The sequence below is a fragment of the Solea solea genome, chromosome 4 (genome assembly GCF_958295425.1).
Source record: "Solea solea chromosome 4, fSolSol10.1, whole genome shotgun sequence".
NCBI lineage: Eukaryota > Metazoa > Chordata > Actinopteri > Pleuronectiformes > Soleidae > Solea > Solea solea.
In genome coordinates this window covers 15,899,155-15,916,686 of record NC_081137.1, presented here as the reverse complement: position 1 = coordinate 15,916,686, position 17,532 = coordinate 15,899,155, and the positions used below count along the sequence as shown (strand labels likewise).

The following is a 17,532-nucleotide window of genomic DNA, read 5'->3' as shown; positions in this document are numbered from 1 at the left end:
TATTTTAACTTCATTTTAGGTATTTCACAGACAGCAGCTTTAAACTAAGTGGACACAGGACATTAGAAATACTCGTTTGTGGTTTGCTGAGATACAGTTTGCCCTCTGTGACATAAGCTACAGAGGGAGGAGAATTTTAAGTACTAATGTCTTCAGATGTGTACTTGCTCTGGGAAATCGTCACACCCTCTCTACGTATTGGCTTTGCAGTATCTATAGCAACATTGTTCTGTTGATGTTGTGTTTATGTGCATATCTGATATTTTGTATTTCAGTGTTAGCTTCTGATAGTAGGAGGATCTAATTCTGCACCCTATCCTATGTTATCCGATCTGCCGAACCACTTCGGGAGGTGGTTGGAGACGCATTGTGTTCACATTGAACAAAAGAGTAATCGCAATGAGTCTCCGATGTAGTGAAGCGCTATCTGATCACTATCAGATCACAGAAAATGCTTTGGTAATCCATCAATATATGGGGTGGAGCTCCTGAAGGAGCATTAGAGGTGTGTGTTTGTTCTGGCTCCTAGCCTTCAGAGTAACCTAATCTCACTCTTAAAGGGGCTATATGCAAGTTTCTGCTATTGCTAAATAGCCAAGATTTTGGACACCTATTTAGATAGAATAGAATAGAATAGAAAATAGAAACAATGCATGTTCAACCTCTTTTTAATACAAAGAAATGGCTAAATCAGTTTGTTCCGCCTCAATGTCTTCTTCATGGCATGTGCTGTAGTTAGCATGCTAAGTAGCACTTTTACTGTGAGATATTGTAGCATCCAGTCTGTCCTGAAATGGAAGCACTGTGTGCAGTGTGTGAATTAGTTCTTCTCGTCTTGTAACTGCAATGATGGCTGCAAGCCAGTCATCACAGCCACTGTATTCAGCAGCAGGGAAAATTGTGTACTGTACCTTTAACCTTTATCAAACACTGAACTAATGGTTTACAAGAGGTGGCAGGAAAATGTACTCTTTTTCAAAAGGACATTTCGCTGCGAATTTCTCAACATGAACGCGACATCTGGTCTTTGTAAGAGTAAATACTGTACACAATAATAACTATACAAGTGGTCAAGTTCACAGACAGACGTACACATACTGTAGACTCGGGGCCATGCACTAAGTCAAATAAACATCTGCTGCTTTTTTGTTGCAACAGTTATTGCTGCCAAAAGACCATGTCAAATGGAAACAATGGGTAGAGGAAATATTATTGTAAAAATAATCCTTTCCATCTGAAAACTGATTAATAAAGCTTATGTTACCGCCGATGTCAAAACAACGGCACCGAATTGTGTTCGTTCGAGAAGCACCTTGATCCATCTGTTTCGTGAACTTTCACATATGATTATAAAAAGGTGTCTCCCCCTCACGGCTCCAGCTACATATGGCCTAAAACCATCTTTGAGAAAACATGTTAATGTTGTGAGGACATTTTTACCAGGTCTACACGCCCTTTTGAGTGTTAAGACTAAGGGTTAGAATTACATTTAGTTGAGGTGGTTTGGGTTAAAGGGCTGGGAAATACATTATATCTATAGAGAGATGAGTATGCATGCGTGCTTGTGTGCATGTACACTGGTGTATTCATCCTGCCTGTGCTTCTCCTGGGGACAGAGACTTCATACAGTATACTCTTACTATGACATACAGGTGCTTGAAGCAATGGGAGAATACAACAGAAAATACTTGAACTTGTCAAATGAGATCATTTTAACAGCATTGTAACCCTGCAGGCGGATGCATTGATTCAGATTTGTAAGGATTTCACTCAGCAACTACACTTCTGCATTTCAGATGTACAACAGTGCATTATTATTCTGACTAACTTTCATAGGAAAGGTCTTTATTTCACTTTTCCTTCTGAGGACTTTGGTTTGGTTTAGCTTTGGTCCGCCTTCCTCGTATCGGAGCTTGTCTGCAGCAGATCTCAGACAACATTCTGACCCACAGCTCACTGTAAACACCTCCTCACTCACACGTTACACTGCAACTCTGAAGTAAACTCTTCACAGATGGAGATCATTGTAGCCCTAGAATGGTTTTCTAACAGGATGTTGCTGTGAATGCTGGCAAACAAAAAAGTGAGACACCGTGGCCCGAGGGCCACACAGTCAGCCACTTGCTGGTCCTTCCATATCACTGACATGAAGCCAGGGCCCCATGGAGAAAGCAATATGCCAGAGGTCATATCTCAGCACCAGGAAATAACTAACAGAGAGAGGAAGAACAACACAACAAGCTTTATCCTCATGCCACTGGCATTCCCAATATCACCTCTCCAAGAACAGATAGGATTTGTTTGATGATGAACATGCATGAAAAGGAAAACAGAGCCACTTCCAACACACACACACACACACAAGCACATGAATACACACGCCAGCTCCGTCACTGCAAAGTGATTAATGACTGCTGTCCACTGGGTCTGAAATCACACTGGAGAGACTCTGGTTCACCAAACACGAGGAATTCCTCCTGGGGACGTCCAGTAAAGTCAAATATATTATTACACAGCAGAGGGGGAGGATCGACTGGGGAACTCTGGAGATGGAGCTAAAGACAGAAGGTACCAACAAAGTCTGTGAATCGCATTTCGTCATTTCATACATTATCCAATTTGTCCTGGCTTACCCCACTAAGATTAACACAAACATTTTGTCTTGTAGATCTAATATATAACGTATAGCGTAATTTTATATATTTTTGAACAATGTACTTGATGACACTCTTTCTTTGAAGGTACAGTAGCTTTGATTTGTTTGATTCATTTCAAAAGCCCTTTAATAACATCATCCACTTACATGGGTTTCTTTTGCCTTTGAAAATGGCCGTAAATAGTAAAGTCTCACACTGATCCTGTCAATAAAAAGACCTGTTGAAAAGATTTAATGGAAACAGAATTGCTAGTTTTACTCGGACGTTCTGCATTTGTTCAACATTTGACGGTGACGTCGCTGAGAGGACCTGAGATTCACCAGCTGTGCTGAGACATCTAGTCGCACTCTTCAGGCGCGATCAGAGAGTGAGAGTCTGGAATATAAAGCGACTCCAGGAAAATGACAGAGAGCATCAGTCACTTAATCAAGGAGTTAGCTGAAGCTCGTGGTTTCTGCTATGGTTTGACTGAGAGAAAGCTCCTAAACACAGAAATACATACACATACCGTGCGTTTTATACCTATAAACAGTATGAGGGACAAACAGCCATTCATACAATTTTTGCTAAACAGAAAATGGTACGTGTAAGGTAAAGAGCTAACAAAGTAGAGTAAGAGTAGACAGACTGCCATCTTTAATCACTCAGCCAGTGGCGTAAACACTAAACAATATAAAATAAATTAAAGTAAAAGTAAAACACTGGTCAAAATCAGTTCCCTGCCAGTGCATTAGCATGGAAGGTCCAGAATAAACAGGCACAAACCAGCAATATTCACACAGGATGGACTGATTGTGGCACTAATTGTTCTTCCCCACTGACTTTATTCTTGTGTTATAAGGTCATGCTTTACTTCTTGGTCTGCTGTTTAATTCTGTTGTACATTTAAATCAAATCAAATTATATCTCTATTGCAGCAGCCCTCCTTTTTCCTCACTTTGCCTATTCAAGCCGTTCCTTCCATCAGCACGTCGCTCTCCTGCTCCCCTCAGTGGCAGCGCTGCTGCTGAAGGGTCATGTCTGCAAAACTAACACAACAAACTGAATATGACAAGCGCCATAATCAGCACGCCCACTCGCTCTCGTGTCCATCGAGAAGACTTATTACCGAAAAACACGAAGGCTGCTTTCGTTCAGCTAATATTCAATCTCTGTGTGCAGTGGACAAAACGATGACAGAGAGTTGACGGTGAGTAAAGAGCAGAAGTAAATCTGTCACTTTCTCCTGTCATAAAAGTAATGGCCCATCCATTTCTCTTCTACCTTGAAGAGCAATCTCCACCACAGGATAGTTAACTTGTAAGTGGTGGGTCTGTCTATAGACACAAACGTGTGTGATTAATAAGTGTGCAGCCATGAAACAGTAAAAAGACAAAAGCTGCATGTCAAAGGAAAGTCCCCTTGTCTTTATGAGTGAGAATATGTCCTCCCCCAGTCTAGCGGCTCTTTAACTGCAGTGTCTAGACACATATTGTTGAGACTTTCAAATACAACGCAGCAACTCTTGTTAAAAAGAGGAAACAACTATTAAACACACAGCTACAACGACGATATAAAACAATAATTCCCTCTACTTTCCTTCCTGTCCGATATTAAAAAAGTGCTCCTCGCTCTGTCTTTTCTCCTGCTGAATTACATCTATTGGCCACAACATTAAAAATCTGTAACTGCTTTTATGGTTGTGGCAGATCGATGTACAAAAGCCATTTAGATGAGGAGAATAAATGAACCTGCAAAACAAGTTTCACTGTTATTATTGGTTCAGACTGACGGATAAAACAGGCCAGATATTCACAGATGACAACAATAATAAAAAACAGTCACAGGTTTGACGATCCACCAGCACCAGTGTCTACACTTTGGACTCAACACTAGGAGCCTCAGTGGTGTCTGCGATACATGACATGACATGACATAAATCATCATATTTGTGGATTATTAGTTTAAGGAGAAATGGACATAAAGATACTGTCTGGTTACAGCCTGTGTAAAACTACTAGAGCTGGCCAATCCATAATTTTTCCAAATTGAAAACACGCTGATTTTTGACTGTTCCATCGTCGATGCCAGGTAAAAAAATGGAATACATATTGGACGCAATCCATACCATTCACTTCTTATCCTTGTACAGTACACTACAAAAGGAGTTAATAGTTAGGTGGTATTCCATGTGGAGATGTTCCATTACATTTCCTATTACACAACATTTAAAACCACAATACGTCAGGAAAAATTCTATTTAGATATTTTCCTAGGAACATTTCACTGGACGATGGGAGTTTTTCTTTTTTTCTCCAAGCAGCTCTGTTAAAAGTTGCAAATGAGCAAAAACAAGACCACAAGTTCAAGGGTGCATTACTATTTGAGTATAATCTTATTCCTCTCGCTTACTTATTGGGTTCATTGTATTCAACATGAGTATGAAGGAGGACACAGACACAGTGCAGGTGGGTGGTCGCGCTTAACTATAATAAGGTTCATGAGAATAAGGTGGGAAGAGTTCTAGTGACTGGCTGACCTTCTGTAATATATACACACACGCTGAAGTCTCCATATGCTGGCGTGCCTGTTTAGACATCCTAATTAATACTCCAGAATGTGCAAATCAACAGTTCAGCACATGGCTGAGACAAAGCTTGGCCAGTAGCTCTCTGTTTTAATGGTAGTCATGGTGGAAGTGCATGGGGGGATTGGGGGGGGGGGCTTCATAATGTCTTTAATGTGCGATTTCAAACGACACAGGCCCATAAATCATTTGCGCCTGCTTTTTTTAAAAAAAAAACACCTGCCTTGCAACTGTCAAGCCTCTAATGGCAGCGGTTACTCTATAAATCACAGTGAGCTGTAATTTTCAATATCTGAAAAATGATTACAATGAGCATCTGTCAGTAAATGCTCTTTTAATGACCGCTGCTGCACTTAAGACCCCAGTGTAGCTGTTTCGCCATCTTGGTCTGTGCCGTTAAAGTGTCTCCCGAGTGATGTGGTGGTTACTCGCTCTGTCACACTGGGTTTTCATCACTGCTCTTAAGAATATCCAGGGTTCTGTTGACCCTGATTCCAAACCCTCACACTCTCAATTTCTCTTTCCTTTCCCCTTTGAATTCTGCCATTGTTTTAATCACAAGCAGAGCTGGAGATGAGCAGCTCAGTGTGAAAAAATAAAAATAAAAATAAAAATCACAAGCCAAACACTTAGTCAAAGCAGAACATCAGTTTTACACAACAGCAAAAAAGATGATACGCTCTCTTGACGGTCACAACAATTAAAACACTAAATTAGGATTAATATTCCAACATCACATGGCAGTTTTTGGTCGTTAAATCTTAACTAACAGGGCCGAGTCAACTACCAACTTAATTTACCGTTTGTGTTTGATAATTTGTGCTAAACACAAAGTGTAGCTGAGGCTCCTGAATATGTCATGAACAAATTAAAGGAACTATACTGAAATAAGTGAGGTTTCCATTCATTTCGCATATCAAAGGGCCCAATCCACACAAGAGAACACAACCTTCACTTCCATAACTGTGTGATGTCTTATCCATACACCCACAACACTTCAGGACTCTAATCATCATGTTTACCGGTCATCTATTACATTTTTGTCAGGACATTTTACCTGTAGATCAGTCTTTAAAACCACATATATGGTGCAGAGTGGCAAAAAAGGGAAATGTCAGGGGATTACTAAAGTCAGCAAAATTCACCTATTTGGAAGATGAAAGTCTCTGCAAAGGTTTGTACCAAGCCAGATTCTTTCATTGGTGCAACCACTGACATGCCATCCTTTATGCCAGGCTGCTACTGCAGTGAAAAATGGGACAAAAACTGACATTAGCTGCTTTCAAACATGCAATGACGTCAGGACTCCCTGGCATCATCCAGATTGACTTCGTGTAGGAACGCAAACGCTCATCTGGACATCTTCTGGAACTTTTGCTGCTATCTCTGTGTAAGCAAATGTGAGAAGACAGCAGGAAAGGCTTAGGATAATTCACAGGAAGCGAGGCCGCCTGCATGCTAAAGCCAGGATGTTGCCTTACTCTAGTGAGCATGACCGATCAATGTCTGCTTGCTTTCATCGAGCTCATGTCTGATAATGGCTATCGACATCATAACTCTTACATGCACATCTATTTCTCAGTCCGCGAACAAGTACACAACACAAGTGAATGTCCACAGCTGGCTGGTCCATTCCTTTCAACCTACAGCATCCTTCAGAAAACCATTCGGCACACATGTTTCTTGTTATTTTTTTTTTTAATGAAGTATGGACAAAGACCGAACAAAGATAAACACACTGTTCCCGCCATTGTCCTTGAGTGATTTTGGAGAAAACCTCAAAAGACAAGTAAACATTCTGTCCAGTCCCGTGGTGTCTTTGCAGTTGACATTCAGACTCTAAATAATGAGGTATTTGGTCAAATTTGATTTTAGGTCCGACTCCCAAGTTGATGGCCTCTGACATGTCTTCTATGAAGAATACGCTTACTATGTAATTGAAACTCTACCAAACATGTGCATATGATACTGCTGAGATAACAGGATTTATTTTACAATGCCAGACACTGAGCAGTCTCTGTGCCATTAAAATCTGCATTTTATTCTCCATTTTTAATAGACAGAACAGCCCGATGGATTTATATTAGACCAAAACCATAAAAAGCTTACATTTCAGCTCTGTACTGTAGCACAGTGTGTAAGGAAATAATGAACATGGTACATGTTAAGACGGAGTATGTTAAAGATGAAGTTCTTTGGGGACAACGGACAGTACCTCCAATGTCTTGCGAGATAGAAACTATGAATTTTTGTCATTTTACCGATTTTCAATTATAGACTAGTGCGTGTCATTATGTGTGTTCCCATAATGTAGCCTGAGCAGGAAGTTTAAGAGTCTTTAACAGGAAGTCAGCTTTAGAGAGCTTTTCCTTGTCACTGCTTTGCAACCTAAGGCAGGAAAGGGCAGTTAGGGTGTAATTCCCGCTCTCCCTCTGTGCACATGGTCCATGTTAAGAGACATGAAACCACCTAAGCCACAGAACAATAACCTCTTTTCTTGGGGCTCACAGGTTCCTCTGGTCTTAAGCTGGCCTCCCTCCCCTGGCAATAGCGTTCAGTATCTCCACCTGCAGTTTCTTTTATATACCATGTAGTGATGTGTAAATCCCGCTTACATCCTATTTTCCTTTATCCAATGATTAAGAAAGTAAGTTTCACAAAAAAACTGATTTGCTTCAATTTGGGTGAGGGACTATATGACGCAGCATTGGCTTTTTAATGGCCAGGCTCTGGTCTCAATCAAACACTGGACATCTGGATCGCATCTCCCCACTTTTCCCCCCCGGGCAATCAGAAACACTGGAACTGTGCTCTCCACGGGACGAGATGTGGGAGCAACGTTTTTGTTCCGAGTCGACTGATTTCAGAGAATATCTTTGACAGGGAGGAGAGGACGATTTAGAAAGCAGTGTCAAATATAGACCAGTCGTCTCCTACACCTTACTGTCAAATGTTAAGGCTGCTTAAGGAGTCTAGTCTGTGCCAAACTGCTGCAGGGTAACAACACTGAGACCAACACATGCCTCTTTTCTGTGGCAACTTGCCATCCTATACGAAATAAGGCAGCCATTATTGTAACCCCCAGGCGGAAAGGAATAACGTGAAATTAGCCAAACTCAAAAGGTGAATATTCATATTCTTCGCACCACAGTGAAGGATCTGTCCTTGTAACAATCCAATTATCTGGCTAAGAATAACATTTTCTTCTCTCTCAAATGTCATCAGAGATCTTAAACATGAACAACAGTACTGTACCCTATGAATTGTAACTGGGGAAAATAGTTCCTGAAACCTCAGGCACAGAAAATGGAAGAATACCTGACCTACATTTTAAGGTGGCTCTAAAAAGGGGAAAGGTGAGGTTAGAACAATCACCATTTTTGTTTGACAGAAGCCTTCAGTGCAAAATACAAGTAATAAAAACATGAGGTTCCTGTGTGCATGCCATTGTAATTGACTGTAATCCTACCACACTTTGAGAAACTGATCCCAAGTCACCTCACTTATCACCAGCGGCTGCCTCTTTCCGACACTTTAATCACCCCTTTTTTGTACACTCTTAGAGCTCAGCTAGTTGCTTTCCGTCTCGCCACACATCATTTTGCTGTAAGCCTGCCGCCCGCTGGGGCCTCAGGGGTCATAAACATGTGGAGGGGGGGGTTAAAAGTTTGGCCTTACTCCGAGACACCTAAGGGTGATGCTGGATTGTCATGTCTGTTCAACAGCCACACAGGCCCGGAGGTTTATTTTTTTGTTGCTGGATGCTTGTATAAATATCCTGCATGGTAGGACTGCAAATGTGTAAAGTGACTCCCAGTGAGCCTCTCCAGCTGTTGCCATGACATAATCACCCACACAGAGATGGCCACTCACTCAACGTGTCTTCTGATAACGTCTCCATTTCTCACACTTTCCCCCAGCTGCTTGTCTTCATAGAATGACAAATAAGGACGCGAAAGTGTCCGCGTCAGAAAGTGACTGAGGTCCAAAAACAAAGTGAGACTGTTCGACTCCCACACGGTGAGATCCATAAGCACCTAAAACACCGAATATTAGAAATGGTGACAAAAGAATGCAAAAAAAATTACCACAAGGATTTCTGGCCAGAAGTCACAACAGCGTGCTTGTTTACAGTAGACGGCAAAGCACAAACTATGAAGGCCCACAAGTGCCTTTAAAGTGGTCAGATGTGTTCAGGTTCCAACCAATAAACACTTCATGGAGAACGTCTGGAAATCCTTTTCAATACATATTCTTAAAAGGACAGTTACATGCAATTGACTAAAATGTCGAGTTGATATTTACAACCTCCGCAGAGCCACATAAACAATGGCTGCGCAGTGTCATCTATATGTTTTCTTCAGCAACAGACATCTCAGTTGTTCAGGAAAATACCACAGCGAAACTCCCATGAGACACTCCTCCGACAGTCGTCGTATCAAACACGCCCCCCTCTTTAAAAAGGGCTGGGATTGGCCTGAAAGTCAGGAGGAGGCTGGGCAGTTTCCAGGCTACACAAGGTCATGTTGTGAGGAGCTGACGAGCACAAGCATGATTCTTCTTCTTCTTTCTTCGTCATTAACCTCTTCCAGAATCTTGGAATCATGAAACCATATTCTGCTATGACTCTTAGCAACACAGCTGATTACTCATGACTCCTCCCTCCCTGATTGTAGGGGGTCTCGCACGTGCGGAATGTTGATATGCAATGTAAGGTGCATACCTGAGCATGTGTGCCCCAATTATCATAAAACAGCAGAGTTTTTAATTCTGACTTGATGCATAGTTACACAACCATAACACATACAAATAATAATTTCATTACACTGGCCTCTGGTGTAATTACAGTGCCCGTACACTCACACAAACTGCCCCAGCAAAAGCCCCTGGTGAACTCAAGCGTCTCAGTTTATGATTTGCTGCTCTCTTATGTCAACATAGTAGTTTCAAACTTTAATAGCGCTCAAGTCAACAGAAATGATGTCATGCTCTGTGAAGGAAGCAAAGTGGTTACAGCTCCAGGCTGTAACAGAGACATGGGCACATAATGGGCACCGTGATTTTACAGTCTGAGCAGAGCTTCATCTTTCACTCTCTGAACAGAGAGTCATTTAAAGAACGGGGGAACTTTACGTCGTAACCATGGGCGAAACAAAACAGCTCGAGAAGACAGCACATCTCTTCCAAGCTGTGCAGGCCTGTAGATGCAAATCTGAGGTTTCTCTGCAATGTGCTCGGTACGTGCGCCTGGTCTGAAGTGAACACTTCATATCTGGCTCTGCCGATGAATCCAGATGTCAAACACGAGTGAAGACAAGCGGCTTAAGGCAGTTCATCCATCTGTGTTGGTGATGAAGGTGTGTGGTGTAATGATGCGCTGGTGTGAAGCATCAGACATCAAATGTCAATTGCCACACTCAATATCAATACCAATAATACACTTTCCAAATATTACAGAGAGGCTGGCCTCAATTTCCATGGGAATCTTATGAGTATTTCTGTGGGATTGTAGAGTTTCATCCTATTTTCACTTTCTACTTTGTGTGATACTGCATTTATGATAAGAGAGAGAATAAAGATAGTGTTGAATGAGAAAACAATCAATTTCAAATAAAGTTTAAAAAAAAACAAGAGGTTGTTTTTCGTTCTTTCATATTTTATAGTTTCCAACCCAAACCCTCTTGGAATTTATCTGTTTTTGATTAGAGCTCCCACCATCTGAAGGGAGACAGAATATTATGAAGGGCCGAGATAAAGACAATATACTCCCTCTTGTACACTGCACTGCAGAGGAAGCCAGTGCAGGCGCTTTAACTTCATTTATCCAAGACGACAAATGCACATGCTGACCAAAGCAAGTAGGTGAAAAATGTATGGAGAGACAGGTAATGCATCACACACTGCTATTCAGTTTCTTAAGTACCTCTTGAACAGTGGAGATATGACAAAAAAGAAAACCCTACTTAGAGTTTATTTTTCGCTGGCAATGACGGAATATTTAACAAACAAGAGAAATTGGGATTATCGATTTCTAACACTGCAAATGAAACAACAAATTGGGCTCGACATGTATGTGTTCCAGGTTTGTAGTTTTTTCCAAAAAAATTTGAAAAGATTATGTACCTAGATGAAAACCTTTTGGTCAATGGGTGGTATATATTTAATTATTTTCATACAAGGACTAAGTGTAGGTATAACAAATAGAATTTATATATTTTAGCCATAATTGCTACAAAAGTTTAAAGAAGAACTATGTTGATTTTCTTTCCTTACATGATTCTTGAGGTGATTACATAGATTGATGCATCAGAACAATATAAAACACAGGAAACATTGTGATGCATTTAATGTCCTTTGGGATTCTGGGTCCTTGTTATTTTGGGGGTTGGCTGCCGAAAGTTATTAATAAGGTTCTGTTTATTCACTATAGGTTTGTACCTGCTTATGCAATGACCAAACGAGCACAGCTGCCAAAAACCGTAGATGCGGCACCATGTTTGTACAAAAATATAGAAACAAATGACTCGTCATCACCATAATATCTAGCCAAACAGTCCCGATTACACCCCATCAGGCAAGGTCTATCTTCACTGCCATTAAAAAGGAATTGAAAATTGTTTGAAAGCACTCCCTTGGTATTTTTCCTCTGAAGTTTAGCTGGCACTCACTGGCAGAATCAGCAGCTTCTAAAACGGTTGGTGCTGTTTTGAGAACACATGTGGTGGGCCCGACACTAAATGACACTGCAGAGCTTGTTCCATGATAACGCCGCGTCATGCTACAGCCGTGAAAATAGAGCTCCAAATTTTGAGATCACGACATGCGATACAAATATTTGGAAGTTAATAACGCAGTCCACACAAGGATTGACTGAGACCCTGTTCATAATCGGTATTAACGTCAGTGAATGAGCCTTTTACAGGAATATAGCACCAAGTACAGGTCTGAATGTACCCAATGCGTCACAAAAACCCCATTCTGAGGTAGTTTTAGAACACATGTGAACATAATCCATCCCCAGAATGCATTAGAAACTGTCTCCACAGCTGACCGTGTCCCCTCCCCACTTCTCGGGAACATACCTTGATTTATTTGCCACTATATTAGAATCTTTGACAGCAGCACATCTGTACGGTCTCATTAAAAATCATAACACACATAATGTCAGTGTGTATTTGAGTAAAGCACACTCACACGAGAGATTCGATCACAAGTGGTCACAGGAGATGCAACCAGGTCACATGTCAATACAAGACAGTTTAAGGCCGTCTCAGACAGGATTTTCACATTTACGGACTACTCACTCTCTTTCCTTCTCCGTGAGTCTGTCGGTGATGGTGTCCTTGATGGAGGAGCGCGAGCCCTTGTGGATCACTGGATATCGAAGAGGGACCTGCAGGAAGCATGAAATCATCAGGACCAGGTGTGCCGTGTAACCCAGGGCGACTGCAACACTCCCATCATCCTTTGCTGCGGGACACAGAGTTAAAAGAAAATTGTACTAGTGAGTCACACATTAAGTAGAGATTTGTTCAACTCAACCACAAATGTTAAGGCGGTCTACAGGAAAAGTCTCAAACCCTATAACAAAAATTAAATTTAGCATTCTCATCATCCAGAGTCAGTATTTTATTATTTCAAAAACCTCGAGGCATGTTTTTGTTTGGAGTGCACTTTCATGACAGGGGGGGTCAATTGTGTTTCCATAAACCATGTCCACATCTTGTGAATCCAAACAAAAAAATGTATAAACACTGAACCAGAGATGCCTTGGCCGAGTGTTCGCAGGAGGAAGAGCGGAGATGCATTCATGTGGGGAAGTGTTTTGAAAGTGATACAGAATGTGGCCCAGCACACGCAGCATTGGAAAACATCGTCTGTAGTGGGCTACCCAATTTCTTTGAGATATACACGCTTGTGAAGCAAATGCATCATGTGGCATTGTCCTCTTCAAGGCCAAAGAACTTTAAAAAAGGAGGGAAACTGTGAGCATTTTCTGACAAGGGAAAGAGTACAAGCAAACCGTCTCAGTTGAAGCACAAAAAACTGGTTTCAAGGTTTAAACGCTAAGTGGTTTCACATTTTCAAACAGCAGCAGGAAACCACCCGAGGCAATAACGAAAAATCAGTGGTTTTCATCCTAATGCTTTGAAATAATAGACTGTGTTGAGTGGCCTATTCCTTGGCTCATATTGTGTGTTTTCTAATTTGACACAAAACGCCTGCTTTGTGTCATCTTTCTAGCAGCTGGGGAACCTGGAGTAAACAGCTTCCTGGCCTCTGGTGCTTATGCATGATGCGTCACACTGAGGAATATTTAGGGTCAACTAAAGGACAGGGTACTTACTATAAGCGACACCTTAGGGTGCAACTGGAGACTGCTGATACCTGGTCAGGCTGAGCTGACAAGGGCGGCTTAGGTAAATGCAAAAGGTGGATGGGCTTTAGTGCCACCCTGCTCCACTTTGACCCCCAGTGGGATTAGGACTCCAACTCACTTTGACCCAGGTTGCTGAATGTGGAACATCCTCCCCTGTAGGCCCATTTAACCCGACTTCAACACAGATCCAGACAGTTCTGGACTTGAACAGTCTGTCTCTTTGACAGACCTAACGCAAATGAAAGGAGGGGTTGAGGGAAGGGGTAAAATGGAAAAGACAGAATGAACGCATCTGTAGCAGTTTTCCCGACTTCTCGACAAAGTCTCGTCATGTACTGCGGGTCTCTAGTGCCGTTAGAGAATGAATATTAATTTGGGAAATGCATTTCACAAACCCCAAGCCACCTAACTTGGTTTGAGGGCACATGTGAAAAGGTAGTTAGCAAGTAAATGCATCAAGATGCTCTCCAAATTGCCCCTTCTATCAGTAGTTTACTCAGTGCCGGGTGTCCAGCTACACGGGACTGACAGAGACAGACACAGTTCTCCACCTTTTGGGAACAAGTAAACGCTGCAGACACAGGCTGGCTGTCACTGCTGTGCACATCCGCGCGTTCTTGAAACATGTTCAACAGGTGGAGTGTAACAGCGGGGAGCCAAGGAGAATGGCAGCGGCATTTCTGAATTATGGGTTCAGAGGCCTGCTTGGTTGCACCAGCTGTGAGGAAGTGGAGCTGAAGATTGTTGAGTAGACAGTGACTGGTGTGTTCTCAGTGTTGGACAAGTGCTGCGCGGAGCAAAGCGAACCGTTCGCTACCCTCGCAGTCATTCCACACCCCCACCTCCTGCTCATCTGAGCAACTGAGAAGTCACAAAGTCATCAAGTTTCCCCCGGCTGTGACAGCAAGTCCCATTTATCAAAACACGTACAGCTCGACACCTTCCCTAACCTCCACCAGCAAAAACGATAACAAGGGCTCTGTGGCAGAACCTTCCTGCTGACAAAACACTTTTTGATATTCTGTTGTGTAATGCTTGTTCCCGTCAGACATTTTTCCCCCCGAAAAAAGCTCAGAAGGGCTGCATGTGAGGCGGCCGACATCTGCGTAAAAAACAGTCCACTCCAGACATTTGCTTTTTTGGAACGTCTGCAAGCTCCCTAATCAAATTTGTGGATATTTGTGGACGAGTGAGCCCACGTGAGAACGCAGCGGGGAAAAAGGTTCTGCGAGCGAGTGGACGAGTGTCTTGTTCCTGCATGCTCAAGCCAGGCTGCACCGCTCACCTTGAAATTTCAGACATTTTTTTCCTGCTGTTGTCTAACCCAGACAATCTCCAGCTGCATTCTACATATGTGAAGGACAATTTTAGAAACTGTCCCAGTTTGGGACATTTTTTGGCGAGCTGCTGTGTTTGCATAATATTATTATTAGATGAATAAAAGTCCAGGGGGAGAAAATGTATTAGAGGAAGAAACAGGTGGAGTCAGCATCTGGCAAAGTAAAAAAAAAAAAAAAGAAATACCTGGGTACAGCAAACGCTGAAAGCAGGAGGAGTGCTTACTTGGTTGCTAGGGGCTTAAACTTTACTACTTAGAATTTAGTATTTCTGTCAGACAATTTGACGATTTGAGGAAGGTCATGTTTATTTGTAAATAGTCCCAGCTATGTGGACTTGCTTATATAACTATTTCTAGGTTGTGGTTCGATGTGTAACCATCGCAAATAAAATTATATCTCAAATAAACTGCATGGACATGAAATGTCTGCCGTCACAAGGGCGTCTTCAAGCAGGGTTTTTTTTTTTGAAATCCTAATAAACCCTAATATTTGACATAATAATTGATGACACAAACATTCACCCGGCAAGGTCTGTGGATCCAATCTATTTGCATTCCACGGCTATATTTGCTGAAAGTATTTACACTGGAGGTCGGTGACGGCTGACGACAGAAAAACTGTTGCCATGTGTATCTAAATTGAGATTTTAATTGTACCAAACGAGTCCCATTTAAGTTGGGTGTCAATCTTTCCTCGCGAGTGAATACAGCGGTCACTACTGACGATACAATTATGCCATTATGTCTGTCAGCATTTTAATAAGTAATTATAACATCATGTTTTCAACCCACATAATACTCAAAATTGCCACGTTGAGTAGCCAACATGATGATATCATAGCTACCGTATCTAGGATATTATCTGCCTTCAAACTGGAAAATGCACTCCTCTGCCAGACATTCCCATTACGCCACGATCATTCAAGCTAAGACAAAACATTTGTTCCGCATGCTTTACCACAGCTTATCCTCACACACACACACACACACAGCAAATTACCTTGAAAGTCTTCAGAGTTTGGCAGCTTCACTCCGCAGATGACATAATCTGACTGATTAGCCTGTAAAATTTAAAGAAGAAGGTTCAGCGAGCAGAAGCAGATCCAGAGAAGATGAAGAGCACTTGTTTTTAATCACAGTCATTGTCGGGTGGTGTCCGCATTTAGTTTGTTTCATTATGCACATCATGGAAAAATTGGCTGCGAAGACAAAGACGATCATGCACTAGGGGCTGCACAGTATTGGAAAAACTAACATTGCTATGTTACAGTGTGTGTGTGTTTCTGTGATATGGTTGGGATACTCATTATGATTGGGGGGGAAAAAAAAACCTCAGGAATGTTCAGCAGATAGCTGGATTGTAAAAGACTTAACCGTTCTAGAATGAGTGGAGTGATGGTGAGGGGGGGGGGGGGGAGTGTATCTGTGAAGAAAATCTATTCTGTAACAGCATTTAACTAAATGAGCTCCATCGTCAATACGAGCGGCAAAAATATGTTATCTAAGATTTGGAAAGATGGCCTCCATATTTTTCTTCAAGATGTGGTCAACGGCAAAAGTGCTGAGAGCTGCTCTCATTGTGAAAACAAACTTGATGAGGGAAGAATGTGATTGGGGTTTTGTTGCACCTGTAGTTTCCCCGTCAGTAATCCAACAAACAAACAAACCCGACTTGGATTTAAGCTATAAAAGGTCAGACCTGTTTTGTAGATTAGTCACAGAAGAGAAAACTCTTGAGTTTTGTTTGGACGGAGAGGAGAAAAACAGTTTCGACGGGACATTTTTTCGATCAAACTGACCACACGTCCTCATGACGTCACTACCGCGCACACGCACAATATCGTGCGGCCCCCATCGCGCAGTAGTGTACCATTACGTCCGACTCACCACTTGGATGGGGTAGATGTAGGAGAGCTCGGAGAGGAGCTGACGACAGCGGAAGGTGAGCTGGGCGTTGCTCTTCAGAAACTGCTCTCTGGAGAGACGGAGAAAAAAAAAACACACACAAGGACGACACCGTGAGACAAAAGCAGCGGACAACAAAGGAGAGCACAGAGCGATGTGACTGCAGTGAAGCTGGAGGAGATGGGAAGTAGTAGAAATACACCAGGAGAGTTATTGCTCCACTGGGAGCCACTGTAAGGCTTAAAGGGTAACGGAAAATACGATGAACAGACTGAGTTTATATGTGCTACACACTGATGTGATGGCAGGTTAATGTCAGTTTAAGGCCCGTCTGCTTTTTGTCTAGGCCACACTTGGATGAGTGCTACCTGAGTAAGTGGCTTATATAAATTTTCGAGCGTTTACAAAACCGCAACATATCTGCCAAATTACAAGCAGTTTTATATCCCCAACAGGACAGCGCTAATTAGCTTTGCAGCATCAATCACCCCCGCTTGTCACTTTATCAAAACAGACTGGAAGACGATCACGACCTGTGGGAAGTAGAGAAGTCCCTGAGTTTGCCCCAGTAGCTGTCAGTGTCAGCTGTGGTTCGCCCTGAGTTATGCAACGCAGAGTGCGAGAGACTACATGTTGTTTTTGGTGGAAATAATATTCTCTTTGTGCGAGGCGCACACACACAACC

General features: G+C 42.2%; 1 protein-coding gene across 2 annotated transcripts in view; it reads right to left on the bottom strand.

Moving 5' to 3' along the window:
• The window catches only part of uvrag (UV radiation resistance associated gene), an 83,986-nt gene that overhangs the window by 33,823 nt on the left and 32,631 nt on the right, over positions 1–17,532 (bottom strand). For both annotated transcript variants that reach the window (XM_058628118.1, XM_058628119.1), the window contains exons 10-12: positions 16,830–16,917; positions 15,943–16,003; positions 12,528–12,693 (exon numbers count right to left, since the gene is read on the bottom strand). In XM_058628118.1, coding sequence (XP_058484101.1) covers positions 12,528–12,693; positions 15,943–16,003; positions 16,830–16,917 — 315 coding nt within the window. The remainder of the gene's footprint in view (positions 1–12,527; positions 12,694–15,942; positions 16,004–16,829; positions 16,918–17,532) is intronic.